General features: G+C 39.7%; 1 protein-coding gene and 1 pseudogene across 1 annotated transcript; one reads left to right on the forward strand and one right to left on the reverse strand.

The window, feature by feature from the left end:
• The first annotated feature begins 553 nt into the window (after positions 1–553).
• Positions 554–3353, forward strand: LOC122059684 (nucleolar GTP-binding protein 1-like). Its single transcript, XM_042622646.1, has 2 exons — positions 554–710; positions 1186–3353. Exon 2 carries the CDS (start codon positions 1197–1199, stop codon positions 3228–3230), a length of 2034 nt encoding a protein of 677 aa, XP_042478580.1. The 5' UTR covers positions 554–710; positions 1186–1196; the 3' UTR covers positions 3231–3353.
• Positions 3354–3600: 247 nt separating this feature from the next.
• On the reverse strand, positions 3601–5602 carry LOC122058981 (annotated as a pseudogene).
• Between the last annotated feature and the right edge of the window lie 13923 nt (positions 5603–19525).

Raw genomic sequence — 19525 nt, forward strand, 5'->3', positions numbered from 1 at the left:
CGGTGTGAGTTTGGAAGTGACCGAAACCGACCCAATAAGGATTTATCGGTTTCGGTCCGGTGTCGGTTTCGGTGCGGTTTGGGTTCGGGTTGGTACCGGTTTGGATTTATTAGGTTCATTTCGGTTTGGATCGGTTTTTAAAACCGGTATGGAGCCATTAGGAAACAACCAAATGATGAATTGTTGAACTTCGATTTCTTAAATCGATTTGTAACCGGGTTGGTTTTGATTTTTGGTCTAGTTTGAATTCGATTTTCCATACAAATGTATACAAAACTATTCAAATTTTAATTTTTTTAATGAATTTTGGAGTGTTTCGGTTTCTTACCGGTTTGGTTTCGGTTTCGGTCCGGGTTTTGAGTCGGTTTCGGTTTGGTTTCGGGTTCATCCGGTTTTCGGTGCGGTTCGGTTTGGTTTTGGGGTTACAATACTTGAAACCGAACCGAACCAATAAGGCTTCGGTTCGGTTCGGTCTGGGTTGTTATCGGTTCGGTCCGGCCGGTTTTACCGGTTCGGTTTAGGAATTGACACCCTAACCGCCACGGCCTTATTGAAGCTAGGGTTTGAGGTTTATATTGATGCTAGGGTTTTAGAATTTCTGAGAGGGAGGGAAACTGGAAGAGAGACGGACTGAGAGACGGAGAAAGCAGCCAAAGCTCCTTCGCATCCCATCTGCTGATCCAAAGCCCAAAGCAGGCCTGTTGTTGTCTGTAAGTTCTCTCTCTCTCTCTTTATCCATTAGTGGCTGCTTTCGTTTCTGTATTTTCTGCCATACAGTTTCTGTGCTTGATTCCTTCTCTTACAATAGTCCTCTGCTTCGTTAATGTTTTGAGAACTCTGACCCATGATCTTTTGCACTTAGAAATCCTAGGCAGCCAGCCATGTTCTTGCTCTTGTCGTCTCTGTTAGTTCCGTAGTTTTGTTTGGTAAATTAGTCAAAGTTCTTTCTGTTTCATTTAAATTTTATTGCTTTTTGGTTCCCTTTTTGAGTTCTATGCATCACAGGTCGATTGGATGTTCATATGGTTTTATTATATGCTTGGTCAGATCCAATTTGATTTGCATCGGGAAATCTTAAATTATGATCTCGGGAATCAAATTTTGTAGATAGTGCTACTTGTTTCTGGAAATCAGGTAATATTAGCGCATTTAATAAATGTAAAATGTATTTTTCTGAGTGAACAGAGACCGTAAAGATGGTGCAATACAACTTCAAAAAGATCACTGTTGTCCCCTCTGGCAAGGACATGATCGATATCATCCTCTCGCGCACCCAACGCCAGACTCCAACTGTTGTCCACAAGGGTTATGCCATCTCTCGCCTGCGGCAGTTCTATATGCGCAAGGTGAAATACACACAGCAGAACTATCATGAGAAGCTCTCTGCCATTATTGATGAATTCCCACGGCTAGATGGCATCCACCCGTTCTATGGGGACCTTCTCCATGTCCTATATAACAAAGACCACTACAAACTTGCTCTTGGTCAGATCAACACTGCGAGGAACCTTATTGGTAAGATTTCAAAAGATTATGTGAAGTTGTTGAAGTATGGGGACTCGCTTTATCGATGCAAGTCTCTAAAGGTTGCAGCACTTGGTCGCATGTGTACTGTGATCAAGCGTATTGGCCCAAGCTTGGCATACCTGGAGCAGATCAGGCAGCACATGGCAAGGCTACCTTCGATTGATCCAAACACCCGAACGATTTTGATATGTGGGTACCCAAATGTTGGCAAGAGCTCTTTCATCAACAAAATCACCAGGGCTGATGTGGATGTTCAGCCGTATGCTTTCACTACAAAATCTCTATTTGTTGGCCACACGGACTATAAGTACTTAAGGTACCAGGTCATTGATACACCTGGGATTTTGGATCGACCTTTTGAAGATCGTAACATCATTGAGATGTGCAGTATCACAGCTCTTGCGCATCTACGAGCTGCAGTATTGTTCTTCTTGGACATCTCAGGATCCTGTGGATATAGCATTGCCCAGCAGGCAACTCTTTTCCACAGCATCAAGTCATTATTTATGAATAAACCACTGGTTATAGTCTGCAACAAGACTGATTTGCAGCCTTTGGACAAGCTCTCTGAAGAGGACATGAAGTTGGTCATGGAGATGAAAGCTGAAGCTATGAAGACAGTTATAGGTCAAGGTGGTGAAGCTACTGACAGTGATGGGGTACTCTTGACAATGAGCACTTTGACCGAGGAAGGGGTGATTGCCGTGAAGAATGCGGCCTGTGAGAGGTTACTGAATCAACGTGTGGAATTGAAGATGAAGTCAAAGAAGATCAATGACTGCTTGAATCGATTTCATGTTGCACTGCCAAAGAAGCGAGATGAAAAGGAGAGACCTCCTTGTATACCTCAGGCAGTTTTGGAAGCCAAAGCTAAGGAAGCTGCAGACAGAGAGAAGAAGAAGCTTGAAAAAGATTTGGAGGATGAGAATGGTGGGGCGGGTGTCTACTCTGCTAGCTTAAGGAAGAACCATATCTTAGCCAATGATGAATGGAAAGAAGATGCAATGCCAGAAATTTTCGAGGGGCACAATGTTTATGACTTCATTGATCCAGATATTTTGCAAAGGCTTGAGGAGTTGGAACGAGAAGAGGGTATAAGACTTGAACAAGAGGGAGATGATGATGATTTTGAGATGGATGGTAAGGAATTGACACCGAAGGAGCAGGAAACATTGGCTGAGATCAGGAAAAAGAAAAGCTTGCTCATTCAACAGCATAGGATCAAGAAGAGTACTGCAGAAAGCCGGCCTACAGTACCAAGGAAATTTGACAAAGAAAGGAAGTTCACATCAGAAAGGATGGGAAGGCAGCTATCTGCATTGGGTTTGGACCCCACTGCAGCCATTAATCAGGCCCGCAGCAGGTCTGTCTCTAGGAGGGGTAGGAAGAGGGAGAGGTCATTGGCCAGGGAAGATGGTGGCACTGATGCTATGGATATGGATATTGACCAGTCCAACAAGAAGTTGCGGATGATGTCTCGACCGCGATCACGGTCAACATCACGGCCACCTAGTGAAGTTGTTCCAGGAGAAGGTTTCAGCGACTCCAAACAAAAAGTTAAAGCACTGAAGCTTGCTAAGAAATCTGTGAAGAGGAGGAACAAAGATGCTCGTCGGGGAGAGGCAGATAGGGTCATTCCAACACTGATGCCAAAGCATTTGTTCTCTGGGAAACGTTCAAATGGAAAAACTACCAGACGTTGATATTACTACTGAAATAACTGAGATTTTACTTTGTTTTTTAGTCCTTTGTTGCTTCTGTTTTATGTTCTTTATTTTGTTTTCAGGTTTATTGGATCTTTTTATACTATTTCCCTTCTTGAGTTATTTCTGCTCTCAGATTGTTTGAATTGCTTCTTGACCACTTTGATGTTCTTGTTGGAGCTTTTTCTGCACAAGGGGTTTAGTTTTCAGGATGGATCATTTCATGTTCAATTTTTTATACCCTTTAGGTGTTTCTTTGAAAACCTTTTTTGAGGTTTGGTTCACCATTTTGTATGAGTGCATATATATGGTGGCTTTTTGTGTCCATATTCTATGACAGTCGCCTCATTATGTGGTTCACCACAATGAGTAATTTTATTGTAGAATGGATTAAATGAGGGGTAAGCTAGATATTTCACTTTTTATAAAAGAAAATCACAATATATTCACAATTGAAATTGGAAAAGCCTTTGGGTTTTGATTCAGAATGTGATGAGCAAGCATGTCTGCCTTGTGGACGCCTTTGGCTGGATAGTCTCCTTCTAATCTTGGGTCTACGATGTTGAGCACTTTCTTCTTCTCGCAGTATTGGGAGGGGGCCCAATCAGCTAAGTTTTGCTCTCGAGCCGGTCTGAACTTTTCTGAGGATTTTCGGCCAGTGAGAAGCTCTAGAAGAACAACGCCAAAGCTGTAGACATCACTTCTAGGTGTCAGGTGTCTTGCATAAGAGCACAGGAAAGGAATTTGAGAAGGCTAATTTGAATAAGCTTTTCTGTTAAGCATTCAGTCAAACCCCCCAATGGGATCGTTAGAGGGAGAGAGAGAGAGAGAGAGAGAACTCTTCCAATAAATTTCGAATGAAAGATCACACAATGAGAAAAAAAGGATATAATGACTCTGGTCTAAATTTCCTTTGGAAACAGGAATCACCTGTCATTATGTACTCTGGAGTTGCATATCCATATGTCCCCATAATGTGTGTAGACACATGAGTTTTGTCACCCACAGGTCCAACTTTTGCAATGCCAAAATCTGATAACTTGGCATTGTAGTCCTGAATTTAAAGCATATAGACCAAACCCTAAAAAAAAAAAAAAAAGGGTGAGGAAGAGTAGGCAAAAGAAGAAGAAAAAAAGAGGATAACAGTCATCGACCATACTGGATGAATTTCTAAGTAGTTTTGACTTGGATGGGGTCTAAAGAACTTTTAAAGAATTTTCAAGTATTTAGTTTAGGAAGCTAAAATCAGTTTTTTCAATTTATAAAGAACTTGATTTCTTTTCCCTGTTTTGGTCTGTTAAGCTGGAGTCTTTAAATCACGGTTGTATTGTATTTCTCCAATCCTTTAAATGGTGTACTTAAGATCTGTATTTGTTCTTCAATTGTTTTTGAAAGCTAAATTCATTCTTCCAGGTTTTTTTCTGGGTGGGTAAGCTGGGATTGAACTCAGAAGTCATGACATAATGATTAGAACATAAGTGCCTTGAGCAGGGGTTTGAGTAACCATTCTATCATTAACAACAGTCTCTAGCCAATGGCAGAGTCAAATTGCATTGGTGATATCTTAGAACACTCGACCTGGTTTCTGAAACTCTACAAGCGTAGCACCCCAACTAATATAGTACTTGATTTAACATTCATATCCGGAGTGTCAACCAAAACAGGAAGAACATTATGAACCAGGTCCAGCAAAACATAGAAAATCACTAAATTGGGTGATTCTAGCCTCGCTGCCCACCTCTTTTGCTGCCCATGCCAAAGCAGAATTGTGGCCTAAATGTCAGCAGCATTTCTTCCACATTGACAGATCAACAAATTAAATGGGTTCTCATCCTTACACAAAGAGGTTAGTGTCAGAAAGGGTGTATAGATTTGAGAAAAATTACTTGAAAAGAGATTGTTTTCCACACCACCCGGAGCCATATACTCATAAATCAGTACTCTATGGTCATCTTCACAGCAGTATCCGATACGTTTCACCAAATTTGGATGAGAAAGCTGTCCAAGAAATATAACCTCTGCCTACAGAACCACCAAGTGTTGAAGACTGATGGAGAGAAGGATAACTCAAAAGATTGTAGAGATACAAAAAGAAGGAAGGTGAAATAAGTACCAGCCATTCTCTGTGGCCCTGGTAACTGTTATCCCCATAATGAACCTTGAAAGCAACTTGAAGGGGCCTGAAACCCCTCCCGTATATACTCAGTAATGATTCCTTTACAAACACTTCCGAAACCTCCTCCACCCAATACATAATCCTGCCTGAAATTACCTGTAATTATCTTTAGCTCATTGTGCCTCAATCTTCTATTATTTCTTTCACATATTCTGATGCATTGATCATAGGCTCTGAGATGGCTACTATACAGCATCTATTATGGCGAATCCACTTCTTTAATCTACAGCCTTACTCCAATAGGGGGGGGGGGGCTTAGTTGCCCGCCTGATGTTCCTCACTAGAACGCTATTCATTAATTGGAGAGCTTTGCTCTACCTCATCTGTGGTCCTAACTTTGGACCTAGTAAGCATCCCTTGATAGAAAATAAATGCGGAAACGATTCATGAAGATCAATGAGCATGTATGATAAACACTACAAAGACACGTTTTAGGCATACCTGAATCCGTGGCTAAAGAATAACAACTCCTCAAAGTCTTCTCGTATGCTCCTTGTACAACACGATCAATGTTGGTCTGGTCTACCCCCTTTCCCTTTAGCTTTTGGTCATTAGCCTCACTTAATGGGTCAATAATAACTATATATAGGGGTGAGGGTTGGGACCAACCTTGTAGTGAAATTAGGGTTTCCTTCTTATTAAGGAAGCAATACCTTAGTGTGAGGGTAGCGGGCCTCGGATCCAAATCTCTCATCCCTCGTTCAGGGGAAGGTGTCTCTGTTGGATTCGAGCCTTCTCTCCTCTCTCTTGATATCTTTTGGGGTGGATAAGAAAAGTGTTGTGTGTGCTTCTGCGGGCTCCATGCCTTCATAGCTCAAAAATACGTGGAGGCTTATTTCGCAAGTGTACGGGGCTCATCATAAAGACGGGGTTTGATGATAGTCCAATATGGGGGATTGGGATCATACAAAAAGGGTGTGGAGTCGTCACCTATGATTGTGGGCATAAGACCCGAGAGTATGCCCGATTCCTGAGAAAAGGGCCCAGAAGTTGGTCTAGTCCAGAGATTTAGGGTAAGAGTCAGGTTGTAGAATTGGGAAGGTGTCAGGCACCCAATCTATCCAGTTCAATCGATCTTCCTACTAGATGCTTAAGAACAAACATTTTCCACAATTATTCCTATTCCGCATGCATGGCTAAATTATCAAGCATATGTACATTAAATAAAAACAACAATTTATGTACACTAAAACAAGTTTAGTTAGATATCTACATTATGCTTAAATGAAGAGAGAGATTATACCTGAATTTGACCCCTGTTTCGGGTAAAGAGGGGTGGGCCCCTAATTGATATTGAATTTTCTCGTGGATTCTCCTGGCTCAAGGGAAGATGGTCTTGGACTCTAACTTTTGGTTTTGGGAGATGCTGATTGTGGTAATCTGTGGACAGAGGTCCGACTTAGGATTGGTTACTTTTGGACTATTGACTTCGGCAAAGCTTTCGCTAGGGATGAGCTACTTCGGGGTTTTGATGAGATGACACTTCGGCTGAGCTTCTGCTAGGGATGAACTACTTCTGAAAAAGTTAGGTCGGGATTTCAGCAGAGCTTCCGCTAGGGTTGGCTAAATCTGAAAAATGATTCTGGTGGCACTCCGGCAGAGCTTCCGCTAGGGATGAGCTATGAGAGGGCTAGCCTGAGGTGGTACTTCGACAGAGCTTCCACTGAGAATGACTATTTTTGGAAAGATTCTAGGGGCACCGGGTAGAGCTTCCGCTGGGAACAACTATTTTTGGCAAAAAATAGATTGACCTAAAAAATGGATTGAGGATCCCCAAAGCCCCGAAGAACACTTTGAAGATCTGAACAAAACTCTGGATCTTGACAAAGATCTCTTTGTAGACCCGAAGAACCTCAAGGGGGGAGGGATTTCTACTTTTGGTACAAACCAAGAACACTCAAAGGAGGGAAGCTAAAAATATACTATTTTTGGCAAAAAATAAATTGAACTAAAAACTTGGATTGAAGATCTTTAAAATCCCAAAGAACACTTTGAAGATCCGAGCAAGATTTTGGATCTTGACGAAGATCGCTCCGAAGACCCTAAGAAACTCAGAGGGGAAGGGGAGGAGGAGAGAGGGTAGAGCTTCTCTACAAGAATGCTCTTAAGGAAGCTTTTTTGTGTTTTTTCAAGGAGAGGGGGTATTTATAGTTTTTTCTACCAATGAGGTGAGGGCACACATCTTTACCTAGAGGATAATAGAAGCCCCTCTCCCTATCACCCAGTGGTATATTTTGAAGTTTGAAGAGATTCCTTCTTCACCCAAAAGGTAAGAAGATATTTTCTTGCAAATCGTGAGGACAAACATTCTTTACCCAGAGGATAATAGGAGATTGCTCTCCCTATTGTCCAATGGTATAATTCAAAGTGTGATAGGAAGTAAAGACATTTTCTTGTTTTTGAAAGTAAAGAAGATATTTTCTTACAAACCAATGGGGTGAGGACACACATTCTTTACCTAGAGAATAATAGGAGGTAGCTCTCACTACTGTCCAATAGTATAATTCAAAGTGTGATGAGAAGTGAAGATATTTTCTTATTTTTGAAAGTGAAGGAGATATTTTCTTGCAAATCAATGGGGTGAGGACACACATTCTTTACCCAGAGGATAATAGGAGGTAGCTCTCCTTATTGTCTAATGGTATAATTCAAAGTGTGATGGGAAGTGAAGATATTTTCTTACTTTTGAAAGTGAAGAAGATATTTTCTTACAAATAGAATCTTTTCACAAAAATTGGGATTTTAGCAGAAAATCCAACTGTCGGGGGAATTTCTAGAAAAAATACGAAAGTGTCAGAAAATCTTTGGAAGTGCTAGGAATGACTTTCAGGAATTTTAGGAAAGATATTTTTTGAAAACTAGGATTTTAGAAGAAAACTCGATTGTCAAAAATATTTTATGGGAAAATACGAAAATGTAAAAAAATCTACGAAAGTGCTGAAAAAAGTCTACGGGAGTGCCAGAAAGGATCTTTCTCCAAAAACGAGATTTTAACAGAAAACCCGACCTCCGATGCGATTTTTTGGGAAAACACGGGAGTGTCAGGAAAATATATTTTTATCCAAAAATCCATTTTTTGGGAACCAGGGGAAAAATCTATCAGGGAAAAATCCAGGCATCGGGCAGGTCTGTCCAGGGATGCACAGCCCTAAAAAGGGCATTGTACAGAGCCCTACTGCTCTGTACAATGTTGGGCCAAGTCGGTCGGTGTCGGATTGGGCTGATGGTGTTTGATTGGGGTTCGATCGGGGTTGGTCAGAATTGAAACAGGGCTGGTTTAGATTGATTAGGGTTGGTTAGGGTTGGGTTGTGTATAGGTGTAGGGTTACATGCATTGGTGTTGTACGTGTGCGTCCATTGGTGGTGCCTGAGCGTGTGCATACATGGGCAGGGTTAGGGGGTATGTGCAAGGGTGCGCACGTGCATGCACGGGGGTGTGCACGCTGGTGCGGGGCCACTTCTGGGATTGATTAGGGGAGATCTGTAAGTCTGATTTTGACGCACCATATATCATTGGAATTGTATTTTTAAGTACTATCCATTTGTATAGTCACTTTTGACCAGATTATTTCGTATATAAAAAGTCAAAATTGGACCCTCTTTCTTACCGTATTAGATTTTTAGGATTTTCGGCTGAGTTGGGGGCTATTAGGGTGAGACTATCCACAGTCAATTGCATCTCGTCAACTGGAAGTGAAGATTCTTGTCCATCATCCAAGTATCGTCATTGTCGAAGGAGGGTGACAAAATTGAGTGTCTATAGAATGCCCCTCTTTAGCCGAGGCCTATGCCAACAACCAAAGAGCAAAGAAAAGAATGACCACATTTTGTTATCCAGAGCATGTACTGCCGTCGTCTTGCTCAACAATGACAGAGTTGAGAATGCATCAAGTAATATTTTCTAAGTATTCAATGATACTTGATTTGCCAATCTTGGATTACAGTTTGTAGGAATTCATGCCATTCCCACAAACAAATAGAGTCATGACCTATAGGGATTCGCACCATTCCTATAGAAAGTGTTGATATCGAGCCATCATTCATAGGGATTCGTACCATTCCTGAAAAAGATGTTAGTACTTGAGATTGATCTGGTTTGGACAATGCCATTCCAAAAATGTTGTTTGTAGAGGTTTGAACCCTCCCTGCAGAAGGGATTTAGCAAATTCACCTTAGTTTCCTTTGACCAGGCTTCCATATGCCGGTCTCGAGGGATTTTGTCTCCAGGTTGGGTCTTTCAAACTAGTCTAGGCTATCTGGTCTCCAGGCTGAGTCTTTCAAAACAATCTGGGCTATCTGGTCTCCAAGCTGAGTCTTTCAAAATAATCTGGACTATCTGGTCTCCAGATTGAGTCTTTCAAAACAATCAGGACTATCTGGTCTCCAGGCTAAGTCTTTCGAAACAATCTGGGCTATCTGGTCTCCAGGTTGAGTCTTTCGAAACAATCTGGACTATCTAGTTTCCAGGCTGAGTGTTTCGAAACAATTTGGACTATATGGTCTCCAGGCTGACCTTTCAAAACAATCTGGGCTATTTGGATCCTGGTTTGGATGTACAATGAAACTGGACTCCTTTGGACTGGTGCAAATGATTGTGGGTCGCTAGGGCTGGTCAAACAAGGTTGGCCTGCTTGGGGCCGGTGTAATGATAATTTGGCCACTTGGGGCCAATGTAATAATGCTTACCATGGATTGCTTCGAATATGGTACAGAAGATGATATTAATCATTAACAATCATTTCCTTGCAAGACATAGATACAATGCTTTCTTTTTGGATTTTTCTTTTCCCTCCCCATGTTTGTTCATTTTTTTTTTCTTTTCTTTATCTTCTCTTCATGTACTTTGACATTTTTGTAATGAAGAATTTCATAATTTTAAGAAACTTTTCTGCATTTTGGTTATTTAGACATGATTAATTCCATAACTCCAGCATCCATCAGGGAAATTAGGAATGTGAAAATTCAAATGCCACCATACTTTACTACCAAGTGAAAGCAAATGGATTACATGAATACAATTCTCCTACCAAAGGGAGGAAAGATGAGCTACAATGTGAGGAGACAATTCTTGGGGTGGATGAAAATCCACCAATTCTTTCGGAGTTGGACAAATCTCAACAGTTTCGAACCGAAATACATGGAGATCAGCGTCCCAATGTTGAGGTGCTTGTTTGAGTAAGTCATGGTGCAATTCCATATATCCGATTTAGTTGAGTACAAAAAAATTCACTGATTTCAGCAGGTTTGGCGTAGAGATGCCAATGTTCAACATCCACTTCCTCAGTGTCTCATTTAGAGAGTCCATGAACTTTCCCGAAACCAAAGCAAGTAAAGAAGAGATGTGATGAAATCCTTCAACTATTGACACAACTAAACTTTTACCACTGTACATCAAAGTCTATCCTTCAACTATTGACACAACTAAACTTTTACCACTGTACATCAAAGTCTTGACTAATCAAGGGTGGGGAATGAATCGGCCTTGATTACTAGTGCTGGGTGGCAACCTTTTGGGGAGAGATGAAACTCTAGATAGGTATCAGGAGGACCATAGGGGAATGGGAGATTCCTAATGGCCATACATGCCGAATGACGATTCTTGGGGAAATGAAATTCTAGATGAGATGTGATGGACCATAGGGGAATGACAGATTCCTAATGGTCATGTATGCCAAATGGCGATTCTTGTGGGACACAAGGTACCTTGATTATTAATTTAGGAACTAATTTTTTACCTTGAGATGGTTAAAACCGCACTTGCACATGTCAAGTTGCCTATGTATCCCTTGGGGGGAATCAGATCTAGCGTAGTTCAAGCTATTCACCCAATTAAACATAATATCTCTTGGGTTGATCCATGTTGACCAATCCTGGTATTTCTTCACCATTGTGGTTTGTGAACTTCACTACTTTTCCTAGTAGAATCTCTTTGACAGTAAACAAGCCACTCCAATTAGGTCAAAATTTTCCTCTGGGATCATGAATTGGGGCTCTTTGTTCACGAAGAACAAGCTCACCCTCTTCTATGTGTCGGGGCTTCACATTCTTATTGAAAACCATATCTATTCTTAGCTGATGTTTGAGATTTTAAATGTAACCGCAAACGTACGGATCAGTGTAGCTACGGGTCGAACACAGGGAGAACAGTCACTTTATTTTTTTATTTCTTTTAATAATACGAAAGTGAACCGATTAATGGTTGTGATCTAATTCTAATTACCGTCCCAAACATATGTATCTAAAATAACGTCCTAACCATTCGTCATCTAAGAATTCAAAGACACAAGCCACATAATTAAAATTAAATAAATAGATAACTGAAAATAAACAACCCACATAATTTTAAAAAAATAATAATAATAAATGAAGAAAAAAAATGCTGAAATAAAAATAAAGTAAAAAAAAGGGAGAAAAGCTAGAGAGAGACTCACAAGTAGGTTTCTCTACTTAGCTTGAGGGATGCATCATAATATGAGCTTCCCTACTTGACCAGAGAGTTACTCTTACAAGGGTTACTCTACTTGGCTTTAGGGAAAGGGAGACAATTAAAATAAAAGCAATAAATTGATAGTTCTATGGCTAGGAGGGGCAAAGCCAACACATACACTAGCCATGAACCTTGGAGAAAAGGGATAGCAATAATATAACGACTAAAATTAAAATCCTAAATTAAGAAAGAAAGGGTAGTCAGAAGAGAGAATGAGAGGGGGGAGAGAAGACTACTGAGGGAGTCTACTTACATGAACTTCAACCCTTAAACTGAAAACTTGATCGATTTGAGATACTACCAGTACTAAAAATCAGATCTAGAATAAACCAAATTTGAAGAAAAAAAAATTGAACTTGAATGACATGCTTCATAGCTTGTTCTTGTCACCTAGAACTAAGCTTAGAACTAGAACTTGAAAATTACAACTTCAATTACTTAAATAATAAAAATAAAAGATTGAATCAAAAATGAAAGTGCTTGCATTAATTGAATAAAAGAACTTACAAAAGTGTTTAAAGTATAAACCTAAAACTAGAGATAGAGAAAGAGAAAACTAGAGAAAGAGATAGAGCAAAAAAAAAAAAAAAAAAACCCTAGAAGAAGAATGAATTAGAGAGGAAGAGAGGAATAATTTTTTAGAGTTTTGTGGACTCCCTTTTATAGGGAATATGAGAGAGAGAAGGACGTCCAAGGGTGGATCCCCTTGGACGATTTTGTGGTGAGGTGGAGGAGAGAGAAGAGAGAAAACGTGTGGAGAGATCTCCCACGATTTTCTTGTTTTTTTCCCTTTTTTCTATTTTTCTCTCTCTTCTTGCACAAGAAACCCCCCTTGGCCGATTTTCCTTGCTTGGATTTGGACAATATTCTATTTTAAATGGGAAATTCCATCCATGCCCTTGTCTTTTCTTTTCCTTTTTTTCTTCTTACCTATTTTTTGTCTTTATTTTCTCTCTCTTCTTCAAACTTGCGTACAACTATCTTGGCCGACCTTCTTCGAGTGATGAGTAGGAGAGAGAAAATATTCTAAAAAAAACCTCAACAAAATAGCAGCTAAGTGGTTCGAACTTGAGACCTAATAAGGAAGAGATTTTGCACACCACAACTCACCAACTACACTAGGTAGTTATTGTTGCCAAAAACGAATCTTCAATCACTTAAGGATGTGGTCCATTGATCCTTGTTGGTATTTAGAATATTCCTTATATCCTTGAGAGAACTGCAGACAGGCTGGTTCTGCATCTCGGTTCAATTCTGATCCATTATTCTTTTTCTTACCCGAAAAGAATAATCACTTGTATGGTTGACCAAACGAATGTGTACTTTTAATTGAACACGTCCATCTTGCTCAGAATTTCATCCTCTTCGCAACCATGAAAAGAAATAGGACATCTTTATGAGTAAAATTGGAGATATAGCGCCCGATAGTCCTTAAGGCATTGAAAGTATAAAACCTATAAAAAGAGAGTAAAACCCAAGGTAGCTCCATTCTAAATATGTAAAATGCATGATTTACTACCCTAGATTTCACACATAAATGTGCTCATCAGAATTCCCCCACACTTAGACTTTGCTAGTCCTCGAGCAAAACAAAAAGAAAAAGAATAAAAAAAAAAAAACTAACTCACTTTCGTAGGAATCACGGTTGCACTTAGCATGTGCAACAAACCTTTAAACCCCTAAGTTACCCTAGTGGACGAGTTGTGTCTCGTGGGTGTTTGCAGTGAATATACACCCAAAATTCAGAATAAATAAATCTCAACTTTGGCTAAAGGTAAGGCTCATACCGATCTAGAGCAAAAATAATTTTTTTTACAAGGGACCCCCACACTTGAACTTTTATTACCTTTGATCAATTCCAGGCACTAGCATATTTCTTAATTTGGAACTCACCTCGTCTCTTCCAAAACATCCTTATCTTAAGGCAAAACCACTTGTGAAGAAATAGGGAACCAATGACTAAGGCGTTAGAGTATTTTTGACCAAAACATATTCCTAAGCATTAATGACATTTGCACATTTTTTTTCCTTTTTTTTTTCGCTTAAACTCTATTCTATTCCACTACTTTTGGCTTGAATGACATGGTGGAGCAAACACCAGACACCCAAGTTACTATTTAGCTTCGCTTTTTATATATGCCCACAAAGACAGTGATGCTAGAGTTCCTTCAGAAGTTTCCTCCTAAGGAATTTCGATCAAGACACCGCACTTCCTGAAGCGCAATGCCCTGTCAATTTTCAAGGGAATCAACTCTTATTCTTCTTTATACCACATTTCACATTTCATTTAAAATTGTGCACTGTCAACCCATGCCAAATTAAAAAGAAGGTCTCAACTTCAAATCAAAAGTACAAGGAACCCACAGACTTACATATAGTCCAACACCATAAAACAAGGGTCTCTTATTTTTCAAAAGAAAGTCCCATCTCAAGACACAAGCTTGTTTCTTTCTTCTCAACAGGGTTTTTATACGTTCAAAATGGGTACCTTAGTGAATCACGGTTGCACTTAGCATGTGCGACAAGCCTTTAAACCCCTAAGTTACCCTAGTGGACGAGTTGTGTCTCGTGGGTGTTTGCAGTGAATATACACCCAAAATTCAGAATAAATAAATCCCAACCTTGGCTAAAGGTAAGGTTCATACCGATCTAGAGCAAAGATAATTTTTCTTACAAGGAACCCCCACACTTGAACTTTTATTACCCTTAATCAATTTCAGACACTAGCATATTTCTTAATTTGAAACTCACCTCGTCTCTTCCAAAACATCCTTATATTAAAGGCAAAATCACTTGTGAAGAAATAGGGAACTAATGACTAAGGCGTTGGAGTGTTTTTGACTAAAACATATTCCTAAGCATTAATGACATTTGCACATTTTTTTTTTCTTTTTTGTTTCGCTTAAACTCTATTCTACTCCACTACTTTTGGCCTGAATGACATGGTGGAGCAAACACTAGACACCTAAGTTACTATTTAGCTTCGCTTTTTGCCCACAAAGACAGTGATGCTAGAGTTCTTTCAGAAGTTTCCTCCCAAGGAATTCTGATCAAGACACCACGCTTTCTGAGGAGCAATGCCCTGTCTAATTCCAAGGGAATCAACTCTTATTCTTCTTTATACCACATTTCACACTTCATTTAAAATTGTGCATTGTCAACCCATGCTAAATTAAAAAGAAGGTCTCAACTCCAAATCAAAAGTACAAGGAACCCACAGACTTATATATGGTCCAACACCATAAAACAGGGGTCTCTTATTTTTCAAAAGAAAGTCCCATCTTAAGACACAGGCTTGTTTCTTTCTTCTCAACAGGGTTTTTATACGTTCAAAATGGGTACCTTAGTCAAAAATTTTATTTTCATACATCAAGCAACCGAATAGTATGATCATTAGCCAAAAGCCAAAGTAGGACTTCATCCTTAAAAGAAAAACAAATAAAACAAAGTGGAAAAAAAAGCAGAAACTGGTTTCCCTCCCCCACACTTAAGTCATGCAATGTCCTCAATGGATGGAAAGAATTAAAAGCAAAGACAATGCAAGGGGGTCATACCTGATTAAAAGTTAGTCATCAGTGTAAAGAGGTTCATGGAGATCCATGACCTCTTCACTACTAGTATTAGGAAACTCGAGGAATGGCTTCAAACGCTGACCATTAACCTTCGAAATTACCCCTGTTCCTGGATTCAAAATCTCCACAGCCCCATGGGGATATACATTATGAACAATAAATGGGCCATCCCATCAGGATCTAAGCTTACCAGGAAAAAGATGCAATCGAGAGTTGTACAATAAGACCTTATCACCAATTGCAAAAGATTTACGCAGAATGTGTTTATCATGGAAAGCTTTGGTCTTTTCCTTGTAAATCCTAGAACTTTCATAGGCATCATTCCTAAGTTCCTCCAACTCAGATAGTTGGAGCCTACGATGAATTCCCGCATCAGACAAATCAAAGTTGAGCTTCTTAATGGCCCAAAAGGCCTTATGCTCCAACTCAACTGGTAAGTGACAAGCTTTCCCATACACCAAACAGTAGGGAGACTGACCAAGGTCGGTCTTGAATGCAGTCCGATGGGCCCACAAGGCATCAATGAGCCTAAGGGACCAATCCTTACGGTTGGGATTAACAGTTTTCTTCAAGATTTGTTTGATCTGCCTATTAGACACCTCCACTTGGCCACTAGTTTGGGGGTGATAAGGGGTAGATAACTTATGGGTGATCCCATACTTTTTCATTAAGGCCTCAAAAGGCCGATTACAAAAATGAGTACCCCTACCACTAATTATTGCATGTGGTGCACCAAAGCGGGAAAAAATGTTCTCTTTGAGAAACTGGACCACCACTTTGTGGTCATTAGTTTTACAAGGTATGGCCTCTATCCATTTAGAAACATAATCAACGGCCAAAAGTATGTACAAATTTCCAAAGGAATTAGGGAATGGTCCCATAAAATCGATGCCCCAAACATCAAAGATCTCAACTACCAAAATAGGGTTGAGGGGCATCATGTTCCTCTTATTGATACGGCCAAAAGACTGGCAGGCAGGACAAGCCTTGCAAAAATCAAAAGCATCTCTAAAAAGAGTGGGCCAATAAATCCGCATTGGAGAACCTTTGCAGCAGTTTTCTTAGGTCCAAAGTGTCCACCACATGCATGATCATGACAAAAAGAGATAATAGAATGTTGCTCATGATCAGGAACACATCGTCGGATAATCTGATCCGGACATATCTTAAACAAATAAGGATCATCCCAGAAAAAGTGCTTAACTTGAGAATGAAATCTATACTTATCTTCGGTGGACCAGTGATCCGGAGTCACACCTGAAACTAAGAAGTTGACAATGTCAGCAAACCATGGTTCACTGGACACTACAAATAACTGTTCATCTGGAAATTTCTCGTTGACTGGAGAATCGACAATCAAGGAATTGGGAAGCTGGGATAAATGGTCTGCAACTAGGTTTTCAACTCCTTTTTTGTCCCTAATTTCTAAATCAAACTCTTGCAAAAGTAAAACCCACCTAATGAGATGGGCTTTGGCATCCTTCTTCTGAACTAAGTATCTGAGAGCAAAATGATCAGTATACACCACCACATGTGAACCAACTAAGTAAGATCGAAACTTTTCTAATGCAAACACAACCGCTAAAAATTCTTTTTCAATGGTTGTACAATTGAGTTGTGCATCATTTAAGGTCCTACTAGCATAATACATGACAGTGGGCAACTTATTAATCCTTTGACCCAAAACCGCTCCTATGGCAAAATCTGAAGCATCATACATCAGTTCAAAAGGTTCAGTCCAAACGAGTGGTTGAACAATGGGTGCATTGGTCAACTCCTTCTTAAGTTGTTTGAAGGATTCTAGGCACTCTTTAGAAAACTCAAAAGTTTGATCTTTGGCAAGTAATGAAGTGAGAGGTCGGGCTAACTGACTAAAGTTCTTAATAAACCTTCTGTAGAAACTCGCATACCCTAGAAAAGATCAAACATCCTTAACAGATTGAGGAGGTGGTAAATTATCAATTAAATCTACTTTGGCTCTATCTACCTTAACTCCCTCCTTGGATATTACATGGCCTAAAACAATACCAGATTTAACCAATAAATGACATTTCTCCCAATTCAAAATAAAATTCTTAGATATACACATTTTCAAAACTAGAGAAAGATGATGATGACATTCAGAATAGGAATTCCCATGAATTGAAAAGTCATCCATAAATACTTCTAAGAATTTTTTGACCATGTCAGAAAATATGCTCATCATGCATCGTTGGAACGTAGCATGGGCATTACAAAGCCTAAAAGGCGTATACCTATAAGCAAATGTTCCATATGGGCATGTAAAAGTGGTCTTATGTTGGTCCTCTAAAGCAAATTGGATCTGGTTATAGCTGGAATATCCATCAAGAAAACAACAGTATTCATGTCCAGCTATCCTCTCTAACATCTGGTCAATGAATGGTAATAGGAAGTGGTCTTCCAGGTTGCCACATTAAGTTTCCTATAGTCTATGCACACTCTCCACCTAGATTGGACACGGGTTGGAATTAGTTCATTATTGGCATTGGGAACTACAGTCACACTAGACTTCTTAGGCACTACATGAACTGGGCTTACCCATTGGTTGTCAGAAATAGGATAAATTATTCCATGATCCAAGCACTTTAGGATCTCTTTCTTAATAGCTTCCATCATCACTGGGTTTGCTCTTCTTTGGGGTTCTGTGGATGTTTTGGAATCCTCCATAAGATGTATATGATGTTGCACAATAGAAGGGCTTATACCCTTGATATCAGCCATGGTCCAACGTAGGGATTCCTTATTATCTTTTAACACTAAGTAACTCCTCTTCTTGGCTAGAAGTCAAATTTGAAGAAATTATTATAGGAAGAGTCTGGTCAGGCCCTAAGAAAGCATACCTCAAATTAGTGGCAACTCCTTAAGATCTAGCTTAGGGGGCTCAACTAAGGAAGGTTTGGTAATGGAATTGGAAAGGGGTCTAAGGGCTCCACAGGTGTGTGAAGACTTAAGACTTCAGAAAAGAAATTTTCACTATCATCATCCAACTCATCCATACACTCTTGGAATTCTGAATCAAAATTAATATCAAAGTTGGTAATTAAATCATCAGAAAAATCCAGAAAATCCTCAATCATATTAATCTCTTCTTCCATATGTGGTTGCTTGCCTATCCTAAACATGTTAAACTCAACAGTTTGGTTACCAAAATATAATCTTAGGAAACTATCTGGCAGTTGATTAATGCATTACTGGTAGCCAAGAATGGTCTTCCTAATATTATTGGGATCTCATCCTTGGTCGAGAAGGGCTTGGTATCTAACACAATGAAATCAACAGGGAAAATAAATTCCCCCACCTTTAGTAAGACATCCTCAACCATCCCTTTAGGAATTTTAACAGACCTATTTGCCAACTGAAGAGTGGTTCCAGTGGCTTTCAATTCTCCTAATCCAAGTTGCTTGTACACATGGTAAGGTAAAAGATTCACACTTGCGCCAAGGTCAAGTAAGGCATGCTCAATGTAGGTGTTGCCTATGATACAAGATATGGTAGGGCTCCCTGGATCCTTATACTTGGCTGCTATAGGCTGAGTAATTATGGAACTAATATTACTTGTCAAGAACACCTTTTTGGGCACACTAGTGATACGTTTGTGAGTACACAAATCTTCCAGTACCTTTGCATAGGCAGGGATCTGGGATATGGCATCCAAAAGGGGGATGTTCACTTCTACCTTTTTGAAGACTTCTAAAATTTTATCCATGGATGCAGTCTTCTTTTTGTTTACCAAGCGATTAGGAAATGGGACAGGATGGACATAAGGACTGTTAGGAATTTGCCCCTATTCAGAAGAATCATTTTTGGTTTCCTCAACCAAATCATCTTTAGTTTCAGAAAAATCTTTAGGTTCATCAGACGAACCTGAAACAAGAGGCACACTTGTGTCCTCAACTGAAGGAGAGTTAACATGAGTAATAGATAAGGAAGATTTAGGAATGCTCTGTTGGTACTCTCTACCACTCCTAAGGGCATAAATAACATTACATTGGTTAGAGGGCCCTTGTTGGGTCTGACCTTGTACTATATTCAGTGGTGC

Source organism: Macadamia integrifolia, chromosome 13, assembly GCF_013358625.1.
Source record: "Macadamia integrifolia cultivar HAES 741 chromosome 13, SCU_Mint_v3, whole genome shotgun sequence".
Classification (NCBI taxonomy): domain Eukaryota; kingdom Viridiplantae; phylum Streptophyta; class Magnoliopsida; order Proteales; family Proteaceae; genus Macadamia; species Macadamia integrifolia.

What these genes read in the sequence shown, in the direction of transcription:
- LOC122059684 (XM_042622646.1), top strand. Translation starts at nt 1,197, where the DNA reads ATGGTGCAATACAACTTCAAAAAGATCACTGTTGTCCCCTCTGGCAAG.